Genomic DNA, 24,034 nt, shown 5'->3' with positions numbered 1-24,034 from the left:
TTAAAATGTGTGCAGTTTTAAAGTTGTCAATACAGTACACACAGTATGTCTGTTCTTTGTAGATTAATTTTGGTATATTTGAACAAGATGTTGGATACTACTTAATTGCTTTCCAACCCTGGGAATTGTGATTTGCTTTGCTTTCACGAGAAAAAACAATTTCTCTCATGAGCTGAAGAGTCTGAAAATGTCTTCTTTAAAACATCAGAGCAACAGGATGCATTCCCTCCAAACAAGCAGCCATTCAAAGCCAGGAGGTCTAATGTGTCGAGATGTTTGTGTATCCCTGCTCGAGATTTGGTTAGCAATATGCTCTAACAAACATCATTCCTTTGCTTCAGCATTATCAGAGTCAGTATGACAAATGTTCATGTACTCTAGCTGTTATTTGCAATGAGGCTTGCTTCTCATTTTCGCGGCTGTCCCCAAGGAAAAGCTCTGTGACTGTGAGCACAGGAAAGAAAGGCGTGAGACTAGATTATGCATGAGCTTTTGGGACATCCCCCTTTGTCTTACCCTGATCAATAAAATAGCCAGCATAGAGACCTAGTGCCCCTTGACACACACCCACATATACGTCTCCAGAACAGTGAGCAGGGTCTTTGTGTGTTAAGATATGTTATGATGTCAGTCACTCTCATTCAGTTCTCACATGGTCAGACTGGTGTGAGAGCTGGTGCATTGCTCATGTGAGGTATTTTACGCAAGCAAGATTCTCAGAGGAAAGTGAGAAAGAGCTGGGAGAAAGATCTGAATGATCACAGCTTAGATTTCATAAGCCACAAAATTAGGCTTTAAGGGCAGGCAAAAAATAAAATAAAGAGGAGGAGTCTGGATTAGCTGGTCTCAAAAATCTCATAGTGAAATACATGGAGTACCAGCCAAAAGTTTAAATGCACTTGATGGAATTGATATTTCTCATGATCTTAAATCTTATAAAGCCTAATGTATCATATTTGAAACATTTCTAAGGTCTCTATATTATAAACTTAACTTATATTATAAACATGAACAAATCTTTGTTGAAAAACTACAATTTACATGCCTTCTGCCATCTGACTGATAACAAATAAAAGCCCTTTTAGAATAATTAAAAAAAAAATATCTCCCTTCAGGTTTTGGTACACGTATCTTTCTGCTGTGAAATGTTTACTGATTTAACAAACTTTATGTTGTTAGTAATATTTCACTTACTGCACTGAAGCAACATATTTTATACGTTTACCCCAAAATTAAAATTACAAAGCTTCTTGCTATCATCTTAAGACATATTATTGGGAGATATAGATTGATGACTGATATTTAGATGCAAATCACATTATGAAATTAATATTTTTCTCTAGTACACAATGGCCACAATTATTGGTACCCCTAAAAAAATCTTATTATTGAAATATCTCTGAAGTATATTCCCATTCATATTTGCATTTATCATCACACCAGGGTGACTAGGAACATGAAATTATCCAGCCATGGCTTCCTGCTTCACAGGGACATAAATATGAGGGGAAACAAAGGCCAAATTCCCTTAATCATCCATCACAATAAGTAAAATCAAAATTTATTTCTGTTGTGCAGCAAAAGATTGTTAAGTTTCACAAATTAGAAAGTGGCTCTAAGAAAAGAGCAAAGGCATCACAAATTCCCATTTCCACCATCAGGGCATCAAATTCAAATCAACATAAAATTTTACAAATCTGCCCGGAAGAGAACGCGTGTCTATTTTGTCTTAAAGCAAGGTGAGAGAATAGTTTTGAGTGACCAAAGACGCTCCAATGATCACAGCTGAAGAATTGCAGAAAACAGTTGAATCTTGGGGTCAGAAAGCCCCAAAATTATCGAACAGCACCTACATCACTACATGTTGTTTCTAGAAAAAAAACACTTACATCCAAAAACAAGCTCCATGCATATTCATTTGCTAGACACTACTGGAACTTCAAATGGCACTGGCTTCTATGGTCAGATGAAACTAAAAAATGAGCTTTTTAACAGCAAACACTCAAAATGAGTTTGGTGCACACAGGGATGAAAAAAAAAATCCCATGTGTACAATGAAATATACTGCTGTATCTTTAATGTTGTAGGCCTATTTTTCTGCCAGAGATCCTGGACATCTTGTTGGCATCATGGATTCTATCAAATACCAACATATAAAAAATTAAAAACTGACTGTCCATGCTAGAAATCTTATAATGGGCTGTGGTTGGATACTCCAACAGGACAATGATCAACAAGCAAACATCAAAATCAAAACAAAAATGGGTCACTGAGAACAAAACCAAGCTTCTGCTATAGCCATCCCAGTCCTCTGACCTGAACCCTATAGAAAATGAGTGGGTGAACTGAAGAGGAGAAGCACCAACATGGAGCTGTGAATCTAAAGGGTCTGGAGTGATTCTGGATGAAGGAATGGTCTCTGATCTCTTGTCAGATGTTCTCCAAACTCATCAAGCATTATAGGTGAAGCTGATAGCTTGGAAAAAGGAGGTTGCAAAAAGTATTAAATAAAAGGGTATGATTAATTGTGGCCAATGTGTATTAGAAAAAAAAAAAACTTCATAATGAGATTTCTCTCCCAATTTATATTCTTATTCTCCAATGAAAGGCTACATTTTTGTAAATGTAAAAAAATAAAAGATCAAAAGGATTAATGATAGATTTATTTTCACAGCCTTCTTTGATCATATTTACCAAGGGTATGAATAATTTTGAGCACAACTGTGTGTGTGTGTGTGTGTGTGTGTGTGTGTGCATGTAGGGTTAAAAACACTTTGATCTAAAGACTTGCACTTAAAAGTTTTAAGTTAGTTCCAATACTGCTGGAATAGCATCCCAGGATACACCTTATGAAGTTCATCAAAACACGCTCAGCGGGATTTTGTGGGACGTTTTTCTGATTATTGTGGCTCAAAATCTATTTATGTCTTTTCTCAACAATTGTGCTGATAAGAGTGTTTGTGTTTTATCAGGCATTATAAGCAGCAAATATTTTACCGCTTGCATCGTTTGGTGGGAAAGACAAGTGTAGGTTGTGAATTAACGATTCAGAGAGATCTTTTGCAAATATTAAATATTACCCTCCCTGTCACTCAAATTGGCCAATCTCAAAAGAATTTGTAAAAATGAAATTCAGCCTTAAGTTTACTTTTTTTTTTTTTCATCTCTAATTTTATTTTATCTTTCTAATCAGGGTTTCAGCATCCCAATAATATTCGCACAAAACTGTGCATTCCGTCCCATGCAGGGTGAGCTCCCAGCAGACCAAAGGCCATATGCCAGGTCACAGATTTCAGTATAAAGAGGGTTCTAAAGATTCGGATCCAGACCACAAGGGGATCAAAACTGAAAAGGGTTCATTTTCTTATTTCATGCTTTGATGAGTCCATATCCAGAGACTTGTTAAATGATGCTGAAGCTCAAACTGCAATCTCTAATCTGATCACTTGTTTGGCTAGCAGTGTGTGGAGGAGGGCACAGGGGAGCACAGATGCTTGCCGTCATTAATAAGCATGATCATGAATAATTAATCTCCTTAAGTGAGTGAATACTGAAGAGGCAAACTGATGGACCAGATTGAAGTAACCACAGGGGAGGCTATAAGACTTATAGTCATGAGAACATTGGCGTCCAAATGTTGGGCTCTACTTGTCAATGCTGCGGATGTGAAACTAAGAGGAAAACTCAATTTAGTCTAACACAACATCTGATTCGAGTTATTTAGAGCAAGTTAAGATGCAGTAATAACCAATAATAAATAAAACTGACATTCTCTTCAATGTAAAAACCATTTCTGTTTTCAGTTATTTTATGGTATAATTTGGTTGATTTTCAATAAATATTTTGCATTAAATCACTGCATTTTGCAATTGTTTATAATATATATATATATCCTCAAGTATATCCTCAAATTAGTTTAATTTTAATTAATTAATTTTCACAAACAAGCACTACAATGCCAAACAAATTTGTTACTAAAATAATTTGTTCAAACAGGAAATCAAGGTGGGCTGAAAACATGTAGATCTGTTTTAAACAAACAAAAACCCTAGAGAGGTTCCCTAGAGGAAACAATAAGACTTTTGTCACCAAGCACAAAACCAGGTGTAAGAGCCTGAGGCACTGCATTAGTCAGTGTGCCCTGTGATGGACTAGAACAGTTGGTGTCCTATAAAACCACCCAACTGGTGTTTGTCATGGAAACTTTTCATTGTGGTGACCCAGTCTTAAAATCATACAAGACCTTAAGGAGGGGCCAATTACAATGGAATTAAAAGTAATAAAATTTCCTTGGGAATCCTTCAAGTGCCTCTTTACATGATCTTTGCACAAGCTGCTGACTAAACCTAAAGCTAAACCCTGACCTCTACTGAGCTCCTCAATGAGAGCTTGAAGGAAATTTGATCTGTTATTCTATGGATCTATGGAGATACAGGTAGATACTGTATCTGAGTGAATTTAGCTGACATGTACATAATTAGTAAAATCTCAAAAGTAATTCAGATATCATAAGCAATGATGCTGCAATGGCATTACAGATATTTTTATTATAGTACATTATTTGATAGTCCTTTTAGTGTCATTTTATTTAGCAAAAGTACAATGAGGATAAGCTGCTGACCTGATGCTATTCCCAAGAGCTGAGAAGCTTCACATCAGAAATATATATTGATCTATAACCATGTCACTATACCTTAAGGAGGGGCCAATTATAATGGAATTAAAAGAAACAAACAACTTTCAAATGCCCGTTTACTCCATCTTTGCACAAGCTACTGATCTAGAACTCTGCAAACTCTTGTTTGGCTTGGTCACAATACTATATGTACAAATTCACATACTTTAAAGATTGTTTGACTAAAAGCTAAAGACTTATTTTTATAAGCAAGGACTGTTTTTTTTTTTTATTATTATTTCACTGAAGTGTGGCATTGATGCCATGATTGGACAAGTTTGTGTATATATTTTGAAGTTTTAGATTTCACTGTTTAGCACAGCAGTGCATGAAGGCCAGTGGACTGTCCTCAAAAAAACTCCAAGGTCTATCAAGTAACCAGCAGAGGAGTCAGTCTGACCTCTACTGGTTATGCTCTGCATCTGCTAAAAAATATATTTACTTTGAGGAGTGATTGAGCTCCACTATTGTTATTTTATTTAAGATATTACAAGTAAATGAAATTCAGTTAACAAACAGCAAATATACTCATTTGAACCACCAACAACCGTACCGATAGCAAGGTCTGAACTCACAGTCACTGCAGTGTCAATGAGGACTCGCACAGTTATGGTTTTCAGCTTGGCACTGACACATGCAGGTTGCCCTAACAGACATATTTCCTGAAAGCTACAACGTGTTTTCTAACTTTAAATACAAATCCAAAACTACAGACTTTAAACTCAGAACAAGACGAAAAACACTATTCCAAAAAGCAGTATTTACATAAAACCTTGCCGTAGAATGGCTCACAGGGCTGTCAGATTGTTAACATTTTGCATAGGAAACAATTCAATAATGTTATATATCTCTACAAATTACAGTAAGTGTGTAGGACTTTATGGGATTTTATTCTTAGGTAAAGTGAGCTGCATGTCTGATGAACTGGCTTGACTGCAGCATGGCTTTACATACATCAGAGACTTCTTGTTCAGAGTGTACGACAGGATGAGTAAGTTATGGCATTATATTTGATTTTGACCACAATATTTAATAAAAAAGAATGCATGGATGATTCATTCACAATAATTAAACTTCTATAATAATAATAATAATAATAAAATCAACCATTTACATTAATACAAGAAATTATACAAAGTTTGTATAAAGAATGTAAAATATTTTAATAAGGAACGGAATGTCATCTATATTACAGGCAATATTACTGTGATCAGGCACATGGAAAATCAAGGTAGACCTTAATATGATGGATATACGGACTCCACAATAACACTTTCACAAGCAACCTCCATTGCCTTTATTCCCACTCATACAGATTCTGATGCACCCTCCTCTTTCCTTTTCTTCCTTATAGACTTCATCTCTTTTGTAAATATTTTTTGCAGGTTTTAAGTAAGGTCAATTTAAGACTAAGTCCAAGTAAAGAAAATTTAAAGAGCAAATTGAAGGGATTACAATGTCAATATGTTCTCTAAATGTAATAATCTAGGGTGCAGAAAATGGGTTGTATTACTTGTATTGACTTCCAAAAGATCTCCATCAGTTTTTAATTCATTATACAAAAAAGCTTAATGAGAATAATAGAAATAACTTTTACTGTACCTTCTGATCACACTGCAAAAAGTGCTGTTCTTCCTCAGTATTTTTGTCTCGTTTTCCCAGTGTAAAATGTCTTTAGTTTTAAATCAAGACATGTTGAAAAGCAAAATGAAAACGAGAAACTGATATAAAACAAGAAGAAATACTGTATCGGATCAGAAAAATCAACTTAATTCAAAAGGGAAAACAATTTTATACTTTATACTGATGTGTTCATCTTTCAAGTATAAACTCACTTCATTTTGTTCAATTTCTCAAAAAGACGACTTATTCTATAAATACATTCATAACTGATGATTTTTAAGAATATGCATCTAAGAATATTTAAGGCCGTTTAGTTATTCGTTTGAAAAAAAGTGTCAACAATACTGTGGAAGATCAATTTTTTTGCAATGTTATGCATGCGACATTCAATGTCATGGCTTCACGAATTTAAGACTTTCTACTTTGATTTAAGACTTGAAGGCCTAAAAGGGATTGTTGACCCAAAAATGAAAATTCTGTCATCATTTACTCGCCCTCAAGTTGTTCCAAAGCTAAATGAAATCCTTTCTTCTGCTGAACACAAAAGACGATTTTAAAAACTGTGGGTAACCAAACAGGAACAGCTTGAGGGTGAGTAAATGATGACATCATTTTCATTTTGGGGTGTACTCTCTCTTTAATTTGTGGAAGGGAGAAGACAGACTTTTTAAAACCATATAAAGACCCCCAGAAACATTGAAAGTCTATTTTGAGCACTTTTAGCACTGCCTGGATAAAATGCTAGCACTTTTTACATGGCGTTTAGAGATTTGGGGGGAAAAAAGGTTTAACTGATTTGTAACTTATGTGAACAGTGTTTATAGTTTTGGGTAACAAGTAGCTTTTAGTAAATTGTTTTAGTGTGTCAACAATTGAGGAAAAAACTAATAAGCTGAGACAGATCTAATGAAGGATCTCTCCTCAACCATTTCGATTGCAGCTTTGCAAGATGTCATGCAGGTACTAAACTGACTCTTATAATAAAATAACAGCCCAACTATTGTGTTTCAAAAATGGGAAGAATGCTACCAGCAATTACAAACATTCACATTGAGCGCTGCTGAAGTCAGTTTGTTTTAAGTGAGATATTGCAAGATAGCTTAATCAAAAATAAATGTTTGAAGCACTGTTAATTAGACAGAGTTGCTATCTGAGCTTTGGTCCTCAGAGGACAGCTTGAATGCATGCCTCACACTCCTCACATGCTCGGCCTCCAGTCCACAGGTGATTTTTATACAACTCTCTAAAACTGCCTGAAGACATATGTAGAGATCAGTACTGTATCACATTTGCTAAGCAACTTTCTTGAGCCTGTAAAACAACTTTGCTGAAAAACCTGTTGTGCACCAATCGACTACATGCCATACTTTTTTAGCAAGTAAATGTCTTTTAGTATGACTGTGGTACGTGATGTCTTATTGCTGTGAAACCTTTACCGATTTAATATATTTTATGTTGCAAGTAATATTTCAGTTGCTAGCCTGAGGCAACTTAGGTTTACTTAGTTATCCATACATTTATTTTGGTTATCCAAAAATCATGTTAAAATGTGAGTATGAAATATGATACATCAGGCTTTTGAGGAACATTTATTTGTAAATCTCTCAGTCATTACTGTATTGCATGTTTTGCCCCCACAATAAAAACTACATCCATCCACCCATAAAAGCCTGATGCATCAAATATGATAACATTTTATATTTCATCTAAAGGTTAAATTAATTAAAAAGGTTAATGCATCAAATGTGATAATGTTTTGGATTTAATCTAAAGGTTTTTATTTTTTTTTCTTCATATGCCACATTACTGTACTTGGCTCAGTGCATCCGTCATTATCTTTCATTGTTAATGTGATAACCTTAGGTCCTCAATCAGTAGGCCAATTGGGTGGTTATGCTGGTCTGTATCTGATCCTTAAAAGAACCTCCATGAAACCAAAGGTAGATTTCTGCAGATTAAACAACTTCATAGCCTCAGTGATTTTCTAGAGCTAATAAGACTGTGCCTCCCCTTCCAGTATTCATGCCAGGAGCAGATGGCTGGATAAGCAGCACCATCAAACTGCCAGGTTATAAACCAAAAGTATGTTTGCTGATATACATGGCCAGAAAGTATGATTATTATGAGAGTAATTAGTATTGCACTGGCAATCTCATGAATATTGAGATGTCATTGATATTGGCAAAATACTATTGGTGCATCTGAAATCGCATACCGTCATAGCAGGTATTACATTTGTTAAGACTTACTATGTTCTATAAAGTATCCATGCATGTAGTATAAATGTAATCCAGCTGCACTTTTGGCACTGTCAAGCATCAGCTTCATTGCTTCACCACACCATCTATGAATCATGTCCTTGGGCCTCATGGAATAGTTAAGTGTCCACTGGACACATATTTTACATGGTAGTAGTAGGTCATGCAGGTCAGGGGTGTCAAACTCAGTTCCTGGAGGGCCACAGCCCTGCACAGTTTAGATGCAACCCTAATTAAGCACACCTGATCCAGCTAATCAAGTCATTAAGGCATATTTGAAAACTACATGGTATGTGTGTTGGAGCAGGGTTGGAACTAAACTCTGCAGGACTGACACCCCTGATGCAGGTACTTTTCACCTACTGTTTTAATGAACACTACAAACTTAGACATGCTACTCATTTCGCATTGTTTTTTGGCTACTATATTGCATAGGTATTTTGGTATTCATAAATCACAGCAGTTGGAGCACTTTTGTAGTTATGTTGATAATTAAGATTTGAAAAGAGTAGGTTCTCTCACATCAAAAAGTTCACAAATACATGTAAGATTCATAAAAGTCATTCATAAGAATAAAGTGGTTTAATCTTCTGAAAGAGACATGATCGATTTATATGACGGAAATATTGAATTTGAGCTTTTATTCACATTAACACTCATCAACATACATACTTTGAGCACATCAAATATAGTAAATGGAAGTGCAACCGTGCTCACTTCATGCACAACTAATCATGTTTGTCTTCTATTCAAATGTATTATTTTTATGACATCTTTTTGAAGCGTGAAAATTTTGGTCGCATGGATTTTTAAAATGGATAGACAAATTATGAGATAATACTGTATTAAAACAAAAACTTACTTGATGCACAACTTGGGGGTTTGAAATGATATTGGGGGAGGTGGTGTAAAGAATTTTCATTCATTCATTCAAGTTCAAATAATGAACTAGGCCTATTTGAGGTGTTATTTGCATTTGGGCCACCCATTTACCACAGTTTTGTTAAAGCATTTCTGGCTGCTTGGCACAACATGGTAATATTCAAACATGTCACCTACCTTCCTGTTACTCCAAAACTGAGAACAAATACAAAATTTGCTTAAACCTGGGCCTGTGCAGACTACATGCTTTAATAATAATTCTATTTTTTTTTTTTTTTATTATTAAAATATCTCATTCCTACTGCAGGACTGCACAAATGTCAAACTGTAAGTAATTAAATGGATATCTCAGGAACTACTCAAAGTAATGATTTTCTGTTCATTTTGATTTATATACACACACACACACACACACACACTGATGTGTGAATCAGACTGATTATTAAACTCAAGTAATTAGTGAATAGGACAGCACTTTTCATAAAATACTTTTATATAAACTTAGGCCTACATGCAATAAATTTAGAAGAAAGCAGGCATACTTTAAATGAATCAAAACTGTATTCACAATGAAAAAATACTCATTTGTAAATTTGCTTTCTACTTTTTTATTCCTGTAAGTAAATGACTCTGTATTACAGTCTATTGCAACTATTTCACAATTTTGGAGAAAATAAAGGTGGTTAACATTCTGTTAAGTTCAGAGGGCAGTATTTATGCAAACAATTTTGTGTGACTGAACACTAGCAGTGTATATATTCGGTGTGTATGAGTGTGAGACAAGTGGAGCTGTATTAAAACAGGTGTATGCATGACACATTTGAAATGCATTAAAGCCATAATGCAGCACTAAAAGCTGATCTATTGGGTAAAAGGGAGTCGGGAGGAAATTTCTAAACGCAAACCAAACAGCAAACATCTGGTGGCCGCCCCAAAGTTTAGATCAGTTCACAACCAAAAACATTTCATCCCGTCCACGTCACTTGGGCCATTATCATTTGGCTCATGGCTTTAATGGTTTGTGTGCAGATGGTTTCTCTTCTCGATACAAAACACAGTCCTAAAGAATTTTTTAACAATCAGAGCATGTTTATTTGAAACTAAAACAGATTGCACCCAACATCCATATTTCCTTTGATCGCCTTTTCTGAGCTCTTGTATTTCCATGGAAGTTTGATGAAGAAAAATCACAGACATTTAATATTGGGATAATACATCGTAGTTTAATTTTTTTTTTTTTTTTTTTGTAAAGGATCCTTTTCAAAGCAACTAAAACGCAGAACTGTTCTCACTGTATTTGATGTACGTATATTCTGCTTTAGAGACAAGAAGCATTGGACACCACAGAATCATTCATTTCAAATTTTGCAGCTGCAGTTTTGAAAAGAAAAGACGAAAAAAAAAAAAAAAAAAGCCAGTGCTGATTTCAAGTAATGCAATCAATCCAAAGGAGACAGCCAGAATCCTTACACTCTTCCATAGGAAGGTCAAACCTCTTTTCCTCCTGCATTTACAATTAGGCTACACAATATTTTGGCAAGCAAGTGTCAAGAAAGAAAGAAAGAAAAAAAAAAAAAAAAAAACACCTAGTTAAAACAATGGGGCTGCTTTAAAAACTAAAAACAGGGAATAAAATAAAATATTAAAATCCCACCTACCATTTAGATCCTCTAGTGTGAGCCGCCTAGAATGCATATACATTTGAAGCTTGAGAGGCAAGAATCATTCGTTAAGGTGTCTGCTATAATCTAGCGAACTGAGTGGGTCCTGTGAGAGCTTTCAAAACGATTACAGAGATGACTATACAAAATGATCTTTACCTACTGAGTGATGATTATGTTTCCTCAGTGTCTGTTTTCTCTAGCTCAGGTTCAGTCTCAGCGTTCACCTTTGGCCCAGTCTGTTCAGTGTCTGCATCCACAGAGGAGGAAACAGACATTTCTGGGGTCTTCTCTCCTTTCAAGGGCTCGTTCTGGAAGCAGGTGGGTGTGGCGGTAAGGGATGGAGAGGGGCTACGAGAGGGCTCTGCAGCGCTCTGGGATGCAGGTTCCAAAATGTTTAGCTGAGGTTTTGAATCGGTCTCCATTCCATTGACACATGACGCTCCCTCCTGCTCTTGACTTCTTGCGGTCTCTTCAGGGGGGCTGAGTGACTTGGGCTGTGACTGCAGCTCTGGCGTTACATCTGGTTGCAGTTCAGCATCTCGTACTGTTGGTTGTGGTTCTGGATGAGGCTGGTGTTGGGGCACTGGCGGAGACGGCGACTTCATTTGCGCTTGTTCTTGTGCTTGAGGCTGAGCGACCAAGGGGGTCGGCAGAGGGAGCAGCGGCTGAGACTTGGGAAGCAACGGTTGAGGCTGAGATTGTGAAGAAAGGGGTGTCCAGCGCTCTTTGTCCTTCTCGTTCTCCCTCTCTCTGTCCCTTTCACGCTCCCGTTCTCGGTCTCTCTCGCGATTCCGCTCTCTGCCGCGTTCACGGTCCCGATTCCTGTCCCTCTCCCTTTCGCGGTCTCTGTCTCGCTCCCGGCTATGACGATTGCCGTTCATTTCACCCCGGAAGTCCATATCCCTGTCATCTCGGTCCTTCTGTCTTTCCCAAGGTCTGCGACGATCATCGTAGTCCTGGTGCATGTTGGCATTAAAAGAAGGCCCAGTTCCGCGATTCCAAGCGGGTCCTGATGAACTTCCGCTGCGGCCCTCGAATCGATTCTGAAAGTTAGGGTTGGAACGATCCTCCTGGAAACCCTTTGGAGGTCCACCAGACATCCCCCTCATGTCTCGCTCGTCAAAATCCCCCCTGGGTGGTCCCCAGCGACTTTCTGCCCTGAAACATCCGGACATATTTTCTCTTCTACCCTCTCGACCTTCGGCTTGCAAGACTGTTCTCGGAGGTCGTTCTAGTAAAGGAGGTCTGGCAGGCACAGGCTCAGTACGCATCTCCAAAGGAGGCGTCTTCAACAACCCCGTGCTCTGCTTCTCTGGTGGTGGAAAGCGATAGTCCTGATCTCCTTCTTGTTGGGAACCTACATCTGACCTGGGTGGTGTTTCATTATCAGTCTTGGCCAGACTGTCAGCTCCAGCAGATGAAGGGTTAGGTGCCCTTGCGAAAGTGCCTTCAGCACGGTTGAACTGCTCCATTTGAGAGAATGGAACCCGAACGCGGGCTTGGGCTTGAAGTGAAGCATCCAGGACGTTATTGGTCTGATGTGCAAGGCCTGGCTGCATGAGCAGGGGGAAGCGGCCCCCAGGACCCTGGAGCAGGTTGGGTCGCAGTTCCAGGGGAAGCAGCCCTGCCATCCTCTGGCCAGACAGAGGATGTGTTAGAGATGCAGAAGGGTGCATACCGAGGAGACCCATTCCACTGCGCACTGCATTTTGCATTCCTGCAAAAAAAAAAAAAAAAAGTACAAAGATAAATACAAAATGTCTCATACCAGTTAAAGAAAATGTGCTTAACGACAATCTTACTCTCCACCAAATCCATAAATTATCACTTGCATCCATGTTTAGACAGCACGCAGATGCATCATTACAAGCTTAAAAAAGGCCTGGTTCTTGACGGATACAGAAGGGTGGGTTGGCAGAAATCCTGGGTGGGCATTTTTTAGTCTTCATATCATATGGTCTAGAAGATTTATACTGTAGATATTGATATATTAACTATATTATATGTACACTGAAAAAAAGCTTTCATGGGCAGCCTAGAATATCATGCACTTTCACAGAAAAATTAACTTTTTCTTCTTTATTGAATAGTAAAAAGAAAAAAAGCCCTCTTTATTCTCTTTCTCTGGATCATTGTTTCTACACTAGTGACTCTTTTCAACTAACTTTTTTATTTATACCAAACAAGGCCATAATCATGTCTAGAACATTGGAGGGACCAGTTGTTTTGAAGAAAATATAAAAGACCAGACCACTTTCTTTTTAATTATTATAAAAAAAATTAAAAAGATAAGCTAACTGAGACTTGTATAGCACTTGTATATCATTGCTCTTTTGTTGATTTTGATTACTTCCATTGTCCTCATTTGTAAGTCGGGTTTGGATAAAAGTATCTGCTAAATGACTAAATGTAAAGTAAATGTAAAATATGCCCCCATTCAATTTCAGTTGTATTGCTGAAAACTCAAAACATATGCTATTGTTGTCATAATCAATCATGAATTACATGAATCGGGTAAATGCCAGACCTACTTTTCCATTCAAAACTTCGGAATTTGACCAAAAAAAAAAAAGAAGAAAAAAAAAAAAAAAAAAGTAGAATAGTTTGCATCACTGGATGTTGGTCGTTTATGTCATAAGGGGAACGCTACGTTTTACAGTCGAGCCGACTGTTGCTATAGTAACAAACCCATCTTTCACCGCACAAGCTCTTTACTTTCAGTTTTCATTCTTACATTCAGCATAAACAGCAAGCCAAAAGGGGTAAGCTTTCAACTGAACTGTATACTAGGGATGCACCGAAATGAAAATTCTTGGCCGAAACCGAAAACCGAAAAAGAGGAAACCAAGGCTGAAAACCGAAACACCGAAAGAAATTATGCCAATTATTAGTACCATTGCATTTATGGCTATATGACTGTGTACTAACTTTACTAAAAATCAAGGCATTGCAATTGCATAAATTAATATTAAAGTTTCTATGAACAAATCAATTACAAATTATGCAAATATTTATTTAGCACATTGTAACGATGCACAGTATAAAATAAAATTCAAACTAAAATGTTTAACTTGACCCCACTCATGTGTACATTAAATAATAATGTACAGGCCTACTGGCCTGCTGAAAGGTTGTAAAATTAAATGTTCTCTCATAAATACAAAGTGCATTTAGGTCAAGTGCATTTTAAATTTTTCTCTGTAGGACTACTACAAGAAAGTGCATTCAGAACAAATGCAAATGCTTAAAGATACAACAATATTTTCTCTGTAGGCCTTCAACATAATAGTGTATCAAAACAAAGACTGCCATAGCCCATATGTTAACTTTTGTGTAATGCCCTTTGCCTTGACACCATCACTGGGAAACTTCCTTGTCTTTTCAAAAACGTCCGCCACGGACAGAGTGTGCGTGCTCGGAGGCGTTTTCCTTTTCTGTGCCACGTTCCTCTCATATTCAGCGTAGCGAACGGAATGTTTGGATTTCAGGTGATAAATTAAACCCGATGTGGAGATAGTCTTTGCAGATGCACCCCCTCTTGAAATTTCAGCATTACATGTTTTGCAAATCGCTGTATGTGGGTCTTTCTCAGATATACTGAAATACTTCAACACCGCAGACATGTTTCAGCGGTAGGCTATTAAACTCCCTGTGATAGCGTGCAAATATTTCTGCCCGTTTTCGCTCGTTGTCAGCTTCTGCTTTTCTGCAACAGACAGAAGCTCCGCGTGAATTAAATGCACCTTGCATTCAGCTAATAAAAGAAAAATGCTGCAATTTTCTGTTATTATTTTATTATTGTTTATTATTACTGACACTCTATCCTCCAATTTGATACTGTTAAGTGCTTTGATACAATCTGTATGGTTAAAAGCGCTATATAAATAAAGGTGACTTGACTATTGTTGGGGCAGTCAACAGCTATATCTTAAACTTCTTAAAATACAGTCTGCTTCAAATTTTCAGGTTTTAATCACTGCATAAAAAAAACGTAATCTTTATCTAATTCTGATTGGGTGGGCTTAGCCCACCCCTGGAGTCGGCCTGGCTTAAAATATAACACACAAGTCATATGAAATGCTGCAAGATTCTCCTTTTGTGTTCTACAGAAGAATATAACAGCATATGATTAACTAGCTGTATATGACTTGTACTGACTAGGGATGTGCGCTACGACTAATTTGACTGTCGTTTAAACGGAAGTTTTGTATCTGACTAGTCGACTAGTCTAAAAGCTAGAAACCCCCAAAGAATGGCAAAAGAAAAAAAACTGTGCGTGTATAACAGCCTACACTTGAAATACTTAATGTTTGCATCACACTGTCAAATCCCTCAATGAAATCTGCTAAAAATAGGTCACGATTATGCCGTATGCTTGCCTCACGTTCTCATTTAATTTTAGGAGGTCGTTAAACAGAAAATAAGGAAGAGCATACACTCAACATAAACCAGTGCATAGCTTATTTATTCAGATCAGCTGGAGCAACGCAGAATTGGAAAATAGACTGACAGAATTCTTCATTTTCATATAACGTTAGCCAACATATTAAAACAAGTCAAAAACAATAGGAAAGTTTGTCAAGGAACAGCATTAAAACGGCTTTTAAAAATGTACTTCATGTTGGCTATATTGTCTAAAAACAAAACAATGCTCGTTTTACTCCGAGCATGCACATTTGTTCAGTGTATTTAACATGTTAACGTGGTCTGGCAAAAGACGGGACTAGAGGCGATTCTGCACTTGAAAAAAAAAGAAAAACGCGCTCGGCAGGAACTGAAGTTACAGGCACGCAGAGAGATAACTACAAGCAAGCAGACAGTTTCGAAAAGAGCCTGGAAATCCCGCACCACCACCGAAGTGGGTGTTAGAGGAATAGACGGTGCGGATGGGATCGCAGACCGCAGCGGCGGTTTGTAGTGTATGACATGATTGACATTTTTTGGCTTTGGCTAGCCTCCAAGCTAAAGTATACGTGCCTGTATTGAATATGATTATGCATCACTCCAGTAGAGTTATTGTAAGCCAATTTGACATTACACACTTTACACAAAACTTTTCCGTTTCCTTCTAATTCAAAATAATCCCACACCTTGCTGGTTCTAGGCATGGTCATTTCGAGCTCGCCGCAACTGACATGAAGAAAAGGAATGCGAGGTCTGAGGTAAAAATGTAGTTTACGCCCAAATACGCTTTTAAAAATGTTTATATATTTAAATATTTTGATATTTATTTTTTTTCAAGTTTTATTTTAGCTTGTTAAAATGTTTTAAATGGAACGTTAAAATTATGGTAATTTATGGTAAATTTTTCATGTTATAGACTATTGATTTCAGTGTCGACTAGCAGGAGCTGTACCGTTTAGTCGACTAGACCCGCACATCCCTAGTACTGACATTATGTAAAATGTTCTTATAAACCCATTTACCCTGTAGTGTTATTTCAGAAGCTGTCTCCATCGTTTCTGCCAACTGAGGTGTTTTGTCTGTGCTGCTCTGCTGATGCTGTGCTCCCACAGGGTTAAAGACTCCTGCCCCGGGCATTGCTGACGGAATAAAACTCCCAGGAATAGTACTGGTGGGAGGAATCATGGCTCCAAACGGAGAATCCTTGCTGTTCTCTTGAGTGGTTGGCAACGAAGGCTGCACTAGAGCTATAAAGGCGATAGAGTGATAAAAGGCCCATTTAGTAGCTTGAAAATTGGACCTTAAGGACAGTGCTTTCACAAGAAACATTATGCAAAATAATAACTTATTTTAGAGGCTGGTTAACATACAGGTCTGAGCTGAAGCAAGACTGGTTCCAACTGCTGACGGTCCTACTCCTGGCGTGGCCATGAAACCTGTGAAAGAGAAATTTACAAATTGATGTATATATTAAAAAAAAAAATCCATCGTACAGTTAAAAGCTTCATTATTTAATATTCAGGTTGGCACCATGTACCTGGAGGAGGCTGTGAGGCATTAAACCCTGCCCTTAGAAATGGTGGTGGGGGACCAAAGCCTGGTGGGGGCATTGCCATGGTGACAGGGAAGGATGGAGGCACAAGGCCAACAGCAGGGACCGTCTGTGCCACTGGAATCTAAACCAAAATAAGCCATCCATGGATAAGTAAACCGTGATTCATTATTAATTCAGCTGTCCTCATGCCCTATTGACTATTTTAAAGATGTCCTTGCAACCTTTCTGGGCCTTGAACGTGCATTGTGTTGCTGTCTATACAAGGTCAGAGAGCTCTCAGATTCCATCAAAAATTTCTTAATTTGTGTTCCGAAGATGAACAAAGGTCTTACAAGTTTGGAATGACATGAGGATGAGTCATTAATGACAGGATTTTCATTTTAGGGTATCCCTTTCTGTTACAGTCATAGATTAATGGCTAAACACCATCCCTATTATCTAGTAATAAAATCACACACAACAGTAAGTAACCTAAACATGTTTTGCTCAATTTGTCATGGCAATTTAAGGCCTGACTTGGTGTTAGCATCATACCTGCAAGGGCATCATAGTGACAGGCTGGGTAAAGGCCTCACTGGGTGTGCTGCTTGCTGTACTGGTTTCAGCTGTAACAGCCTGGCTCTGAGTCTCTTTGGCGGTCTCAGTATTTCTCTGGGATTCCCATTCTGCATCATAAAAAAACAGTACTGTTATGAATGGGAAAAGTACTGTGCAGAAGATCAAATATATACACAATACATATCAAACGTTCAGCTGCTGAACAAGTAAATTCTTCTCACCATTGTTGACGGTCTCCTGGTCAATCATGCCTCCCTCTGCAAAGTCATCCAGATCATCCAGTTTGACCTTCTCCCATGGGATATAAGTCACCCCAAGGTCCACATCCCAGAACTGCTTATACTCCTGTTTCACCCCTTTATTGAGGGCCCAAGCAATCTGCAAAGTAATGCAACATGTTTAGACACATTCCCCTCCCAAAAATGTTATAGAACATTGCAAAGATCTCAAGTCAGTGAACATTCTTCACACATACTTTGATGACCTTTGAACCGATTTTGTAGGAGCCTGTGCTCAGTTTCTGAAGGGCACGATATGCATCCTGACGATGAACCATACAGATGTAAGCACAGCCTCTGGGAGGAATCATCTAGAGAAAAAAAGAACATTAAATTCAGACTTATGCAGTGAAAGCTTTAGTTTCCAGATTCATCAACTATATTAAAAAACAACACCTGAAGACCTACTGAGCTGTCCTAAATCACTTCCCATTTTAGGGTATTCCTAATTGAACTTCAGCCAAAAATATCTGGAGACTCCAAAAATGCCTCTTGGCTAGATGGCATAACTGATCTAATTAAAAAGTAAACTAATTTAAAGAGCATTCAAGTGCTCAAGATCACAGAAACTCAACTCACATTGATAGATTCAATCTGGCCAAACTCTTCGAAGAGGTTAGTAAGATCTTGTTGGGTGGCTTTCTTGTCCACTTGGCCAACCCATAGAGTAGTGCTGCAAACTGAAAGAAGCAGAAAGAAATAAATCAAATAAAAGGTAACTGAACACGCTACTTTACCCTTTATGTGTGCATGTGTCTGGATAAATAAAGATATAGGGAAATTATATTTCAGTTGTGAAAAGGACATTAAATTATCAAGACATTTGCAAGAACTCTGCAAGCATGTTCATGTTTGTCCATGAGATGGAAAGGTCTTAAGGAACGTAACATTTTCAGTGGCAATACATAACTGGCCAGAAAATATAATTAACAGTTCTGTCAACTGTCCTGAAAGAATAATGGACCAACTGGTACAGTACATGTAATTACATTATAATTTTGGGATGAATTATCGCTTTAAGCTCAAAGACCAAAGCAACAGTCAGTCAATAAATGAGGCGGCTTGTGATTTTCACACTCATATGAACATGGTTTAATACAAATCTTAACTGTCTCATCCATAGCACAATTACATTTCATAAGATCTTTCTATAATTCTGTAATTAATTTATTTTATGTGTGTCAACTTAACCCTTTAAAACATGTCTGATGTGACTATTGCAAAGCAGTAATTTCTTAAACTTGACCCTTATAAATTCAGAAAGCACAGGTGGTCCTCTGTAATCTTACCACTTAGAACCCTTGAGCGGATAGGAGGAAGTCCTTTTTTCTGCCGTTCCTTTTCTCTTTCCCGTGCTCGTCGCTCACTGGAATAAGAACGTGAGGACTTCCTCTTTCTGTCCCTTGAGCGAGACCGTGATCTCTTCCTGTGTTTGCGCTTTCGAGACCCTGAGCGAGACCTTGACCTCCTTCTCTTAGGTGACCTGGGGATGTAAAGAGATTTTCACATGAGAGCTCTTTACCTGCGTCTGAAAAATGGAAATAAGACTTAACTATTTGGCGAAATTGCTACACCAACCTGGACCGAGATCTCGAAAGTGTTCTTGAACGGGTGCTGCTTGTTTTCTTCTCCTCAGCCTCAAAGAGCTCCTCATCTACAGTATCCTGTCCCTCATCAATATCCATGTCCTGCAAAATACACAAGTGAACCTGATGTTTCCACTATCCACTTGTCACTCAGCTTCAATTATTAATCATTGAGTATTACAGACATCCAACAGAAGACAGCGATTTCATCACTTCTAATATAGACTTATCCTACCAACTAAAGTTTGATCTCCGATCATACCTGTTGCTGGTTATCAATGGAGTCATCCATTTTTGCTTCTTGTTCTGGGAGCTGTGGTGGGGCACTGCTCTGGCCAGGAGCGGCTGAATTTTCAGGACCAAAGATGGTATCCTGGCTCTCCATGGTCATAGACTGTCAAAAATAACAAGGCGCATTAATAAATATCAAGGTATGAGAATGACATAAGGGCTCTAACACATTATGCAAAGAAAGAATCAGAGTTTTATGTACCTTCTGTTGATGCTGCTGGTGCTCCATTAGCTGCTTCTGAAACTGCTCAAGGTTTTGCTGCTGAAGATGCTCGGCCAGCTGATGAAATATTGAGTTATTGATGGACTCTGGCACCACAGGTCTAAAAGACACAGTAAGAACATGTTAGAAAAATAACATAACAGGGAACAGCTTTTCTTCAAAGTAGCAAACAAAAAACAACAAAAAAAACAACAACATACAACTGAGATGTAGCATCTTTCTTAGAATCCTCGCTGTGTTCCGACTCATTCCCAAAATCAAACTGACCCAACAGCTTCTACAACACAATGGAATAATAATGTGTTATGCAAGGGTTAAACTAAGGATTAAACTATTTCAGCCAGCAGTGTTCCTAAAAGCTCCCTCACCTTGTTAAATGAGGAAACTCTCTGCTCCAGTGGGTTGAGTGTGTTGGCTGCTGCGGCTGCAGTGAGCTGTGCAGTAAGGGCCTGCAGCTGCACCACCAAACCTGCATCCAGCGCCTGCAGCAGAGAGGGCTGAGGTTTCTGCTGCTGCATCTGGAGGCTCTGAACAAGCTGCTGCAACTAGAAACACACATACACACCAGTCAGAAATACAGCTGTGCAGTGAACAGTGTTTTCAGTAATGGAGGAATCTAACCTGCTGGCCCTGGGGACTCTGTAAGATCTGGGCGACCGCAGCCACTGTGTCTGTGTTGGAGATCTGAGACGCCCAGTCTGGGAGACTCTGCACTATGTTGGCTGGAGTGGCAGGAGTTGCTGGGGTTCCTTTAGGGAGCAGGAGAAAATATACAGATACAAATATTTGTGCAGTAAAGGAACGGAAATGGATATGACAGACTTTTAAACAAGCTGTCATACTGAATTTTTGCCTCAAGGTGTCAGCATAAACTAGAAGATGCTAAAAGTTCAATCAGAATTTTGAGTACTAGGGAAAACTTTTGCGACTAGGGCTTTATGTGATTAAGGGGTTGACATACTGAAAAAAAAAAAAAAAAAAAAAAAAAGAAGAGTATACTGTATAGACAGGAAACAAACTGTACATCAGAGCATCAACTAGACTATCCTGCCCTTCAGTCAAGATGAATGTGAAAAGGGCTATTAATTATGAAACAGTATAGAGCATTTAAAACCACTCAAACTGCCATAGCTTTGGATTTCTAACATTAATATTAGGTTACTATAGCAACATTTTAGTTAATGAGTTAGTCTGTTTGACACATTAACCTAGGTTACATTGAACTTCCCGCACCATAAGGAATGCAGCTGTGCCTGTGAGTATGCTAAAGGCATGATGAGACTTTTTTTTTTTTCCAGAAGACTAGATATTTGGTCATAGTTTGTTCAATAAACTTAAAGGACTTTAAGTTTTAAAACTTTCCACGGAATTAGTAAATCATTACAACAAGAATAAAACAATTTAAACAATTTGTTGAACAAACTTAATAAAATTAAGTTCCTGTGTCGTCCATACAAGCAATAGTGCATCCAATAACAGGGCTCCAGACAAAAAAGTAGAGTAAGGAGCCATTGGCTCCTATAAGAAAAAAACGTAGGCGCCAAATAATTTTTTTTAGGTGCCACAGAATAAACGTGTTTTTTAGCATTTCAAACATACTGTCATGCGTTTATGTCTCATCTTTTCTTGACTTTATCAGCATTTTAGTCCATCTTGTAGATGACCTGGAAACTAAGGTTCACAAAGTAGGAACTAAATGTCTTTTCCAACTTGAAATATACAGTCACAAAAAATTGTTCATTACACAGAATCTGTACCAATATCATGGACCATAAGCATCACTTTGCCACTGAGAGTAGTTAGGGCTCCTCCTCAATGTATTCTATAAATGTTGTCATATGTCTTTCACACATTCAGTCTGTTTTTCTTCATTAGTAAAACACAACTTTATAGGAGGAGTTGAATCATGTAGACAACAGGTTAAGTAAAAATATTAATATGCAATAGCGCATAAATATAGCAAAATGCTCCTCTTTATAGTTATTTTACTAGCTGACTGATGAGCTTCTGGAATGGTTATTCTGAGGTTTGCAAGCTTTACACGTTTGAAACATTGAATGAGCTTTAACATGAGACATTTCAGCAAGTTGTACTGTAGGCTCTCTTATAAAATAGCCTAACCTTTGATGTTAATTCATGTTCATTATGTAGCCTACTATAGTAGTAAATAGAAAGACACAATGGGTTCACTTGCCACTTGAACTGAGGCACTAAAGGGTTCGCGCCTGCCACATTAAAGAGCGCCAAAACATTATTTATTGTTTGAATTTCATTATGTATTTGGCATAATTTTAAACCTGATACAAAGCTTTCTGCGATTACTGGACAGCAAGTGCGCTTCAAATAATATCAAGTTCACGCATTAACAGAACACAGCATATAGACTAAGATCTTGATAAGAAGAAGCCATATTAGTAATGATTATAAATGAGAATTGTTTACGATATTGCCAATATCCACTCAAATGACAGCTTTACCTGTTGTAGTTTGTTCAAGTTGTGCACGAAATAGATACTGCTTTTGTGCACTTGTACTTTGCACGACTCCGTCATTTCGATCTCTCTCACGTTGTACAACTGAGCTGCGTTTAGCAGGTGTGCGTCAATGCTGCTGTGCGGCAGAGATGAGGACTTTTTTCCCACTAAAACTATGATGCGTATCATCTCAGTTTAATACGTGAACATAAACAAAAGATGTGATCGCAAAACAATCAGGAAAAAAGGCATTATATGTTTACGTTATGACTTAAAAATGTGCATGCATAGTTGCCAGTGATGACCTCAGCAAAAACTTCACTCGCAAATTAAATATTTTTGGTCGCAAATACGACCGTTTTAGTCGCAGTCTGGAGCCCTGAATAAGCTAAAGACAACTTAGTTTATTATTATATACAACATATAAGATGAGTAAGTAACTGTGACTTTTCTCAGCACTGGCATTAGCACAGTTTTTGCTCTCCGAGTTAAGCATCATGGCCGTCATGCATCAGAAACTCTTCTAAATCTCCAATATTACTGAACATTAAACACTAACCATCTTTCTCTTTACTGAAAAACACAACAAATAACACTTATAAACGGTCTCTCTTAATGCCATCCCATGCAAAGAGTGCTGGGAACTACAGACCCACTGCCCAGTTAGTTACGTCACCAAAAATTATTAATGTAGTCCCAATATAACGAATATAAAACATGTTGCCACGACAGTGTATTGTTTCACCGAGGATGCATTATGAGTAGAGCTGGGTAGATTACTTACAAATTGTAATCCGTTACTGATTCCAGATTACACGACAAAAACTGTAGTCAGTAACGTAATCCGTTACATTACACATTTTATGTAATAATGAATTACTTTTAGATCACTTTTGATTTAAATAGAATTATCTTGTACCATAATGATGTAAAAAAAAATGCAAAGTTTAAGAAACTTTGTTCCATTCATTGTAATTTACAACATGAAGTGCATTAAACATTATATTACATCAAGGTTTCGGCCATATTTGCAACGCCTCCGGGCAGCTCGTACAAGACCTATCTTAAATGAATGGGGGAATCCTGAAATCTCAAAAACTGCTCGCTGAACTCAATTAAATTACATGTCAAATCAGCTACAAAAATCTGAATTTAACTGCCCCATGAATGTTGTTTCTTACACTCAAATAGAGTTTAAAAAGCTTATTTTTTCAGGCTACTTAAAGCAAATATATTTGGTGAATAAGGTTTAGATGACAAAAAGTTTTGGAATGCCTGCATTACATGTAACATTACATGTGAATATATGCATTTTAATTAGTTATAATAAATTATACATGATTAAAAAACCTACAGAGTAATAATTCAAATAAACATGAATGTGTTCATCAGTAGCCTAGTTGATGCAATGTTGAAACCCTTTTAAACCTGAAATAATTTTTGTAAATCCAGTGTTCAAATGCTGTCGCCACCTGACTAATGAATGATCTTTGTGTGAATGTCCACAAAACTGGACTATATATACACATACAGGTGCTGGTCATATAATTAGAATATCATCAA

General features: G+C 37.6%; 2 protein-coding genes across 5 annotated transcripts in view; both read right to left on the bottom strand.

Annotated features, from left to right (window-relative positions):
- The window catches only part of tiam2a (TIAM Rac1 associated GEF 2a), a 93,603-nt gene extending 82,289 nt beyond the window's left edge, over window positions 1-11,314 (bottom strand). The window contains exon 1 of the mRNA XM_058748367.1: window positions 11,259-11,314. The gene's annotated coding sequence lies outside the window, so the exon portion shown is untranslated. The remainder of the gene's footprint in view (window positions 1-11,258) is intronic.
- The window catches only part of scaf8 (SR-related CTD-associated factor 8), an 82,067-nt gene continuing 67,892 nt past the window's right edge, over window positions 9,860-24,034 (bottom strand). For 3 of the 4 annotated variants that reach the window (XM_058748371.1, XM_058748374.1, XM_058748375.1), the window contains 15 exons: window positions 20,619-20,746; window positions 20,366-20,542; window positions 20,198-20,274; window positions 19,977-20,097; window positions 19,746-19,877; window positions 19,476-19,585; window positions 19,187-19,380; window positions 18,477-18,577; window positions 18,095-18,208; window positions 17,841-17,997; window positions 17,596-17,726; window positions 17,044-17,182; window positions 16,877-16,942; window positions 16,529-16,753; window positions 9,861-12,819 (listed from right to left, as the gene is read on the bottom strand). In XM_058748371.1, the coding sequence (XP_058604354.1) occupies window positions 11,273-12,819; window positions 16,529-16,753; window positions 16,877-16,942; window positions 17,044-17,182; window positions 17,596-17,726; window positions 17,841-17,997; window positions 18,095-18,208; window positions 18,477-18,577; window positions 19,187-19,380; window positions 19,476-19,585; window positions 19,746-19,877; window positions 19,977-20,097; window positions 20,198-20,274; window positions 20,366-20,542; window positions 20,619-20,746 (3,419 nt within the window). In that variant the 3' untranslated portion in view covers window positions 9,861-11,272. Of the gene's footprint in view, window positions 12,820-16,528; window positions 16,754-16,876; window positions 16,943-17,043; window positions 17,183-17,595; window positions 17,727-17,840; window positions 17,998-18,094; window positions 18,209-18,476; window positions 18,578-19,186; window positions 19,381-19,475; window positions 19,586-19,745; window positions 19,878-19,976; window positions 20,098-20,197; window positions 20,275-20,365; window positions 20,543-20,618; window positions 20,747-24,034 lie in introns of all 4 variants that reach the window. The other variant, XM_058748372.1, reaches the window with a different exon arrangement.

Source organism: Onychostoma macrolepis, chromosome 17 (assembly GCF_012432095.1).
Source record: "Onychostoma macrolepis isolate SWU-2019 chromosome 17, ASM1243209v1, whole genome shotgun sequence".
Classification (NCBI taxonomy): Eukaryota; Metazoa; Chordata; class Actinopteri; order Cypriniformes; family Cyprinidae; genus Onychostoma; species Onychostoma macrolepis.
The sequence above is the reverse complement of the archived record's forward strand: the minus strand, read 5'-3'. Positions and strand labels throughout refer to the sequence as shown.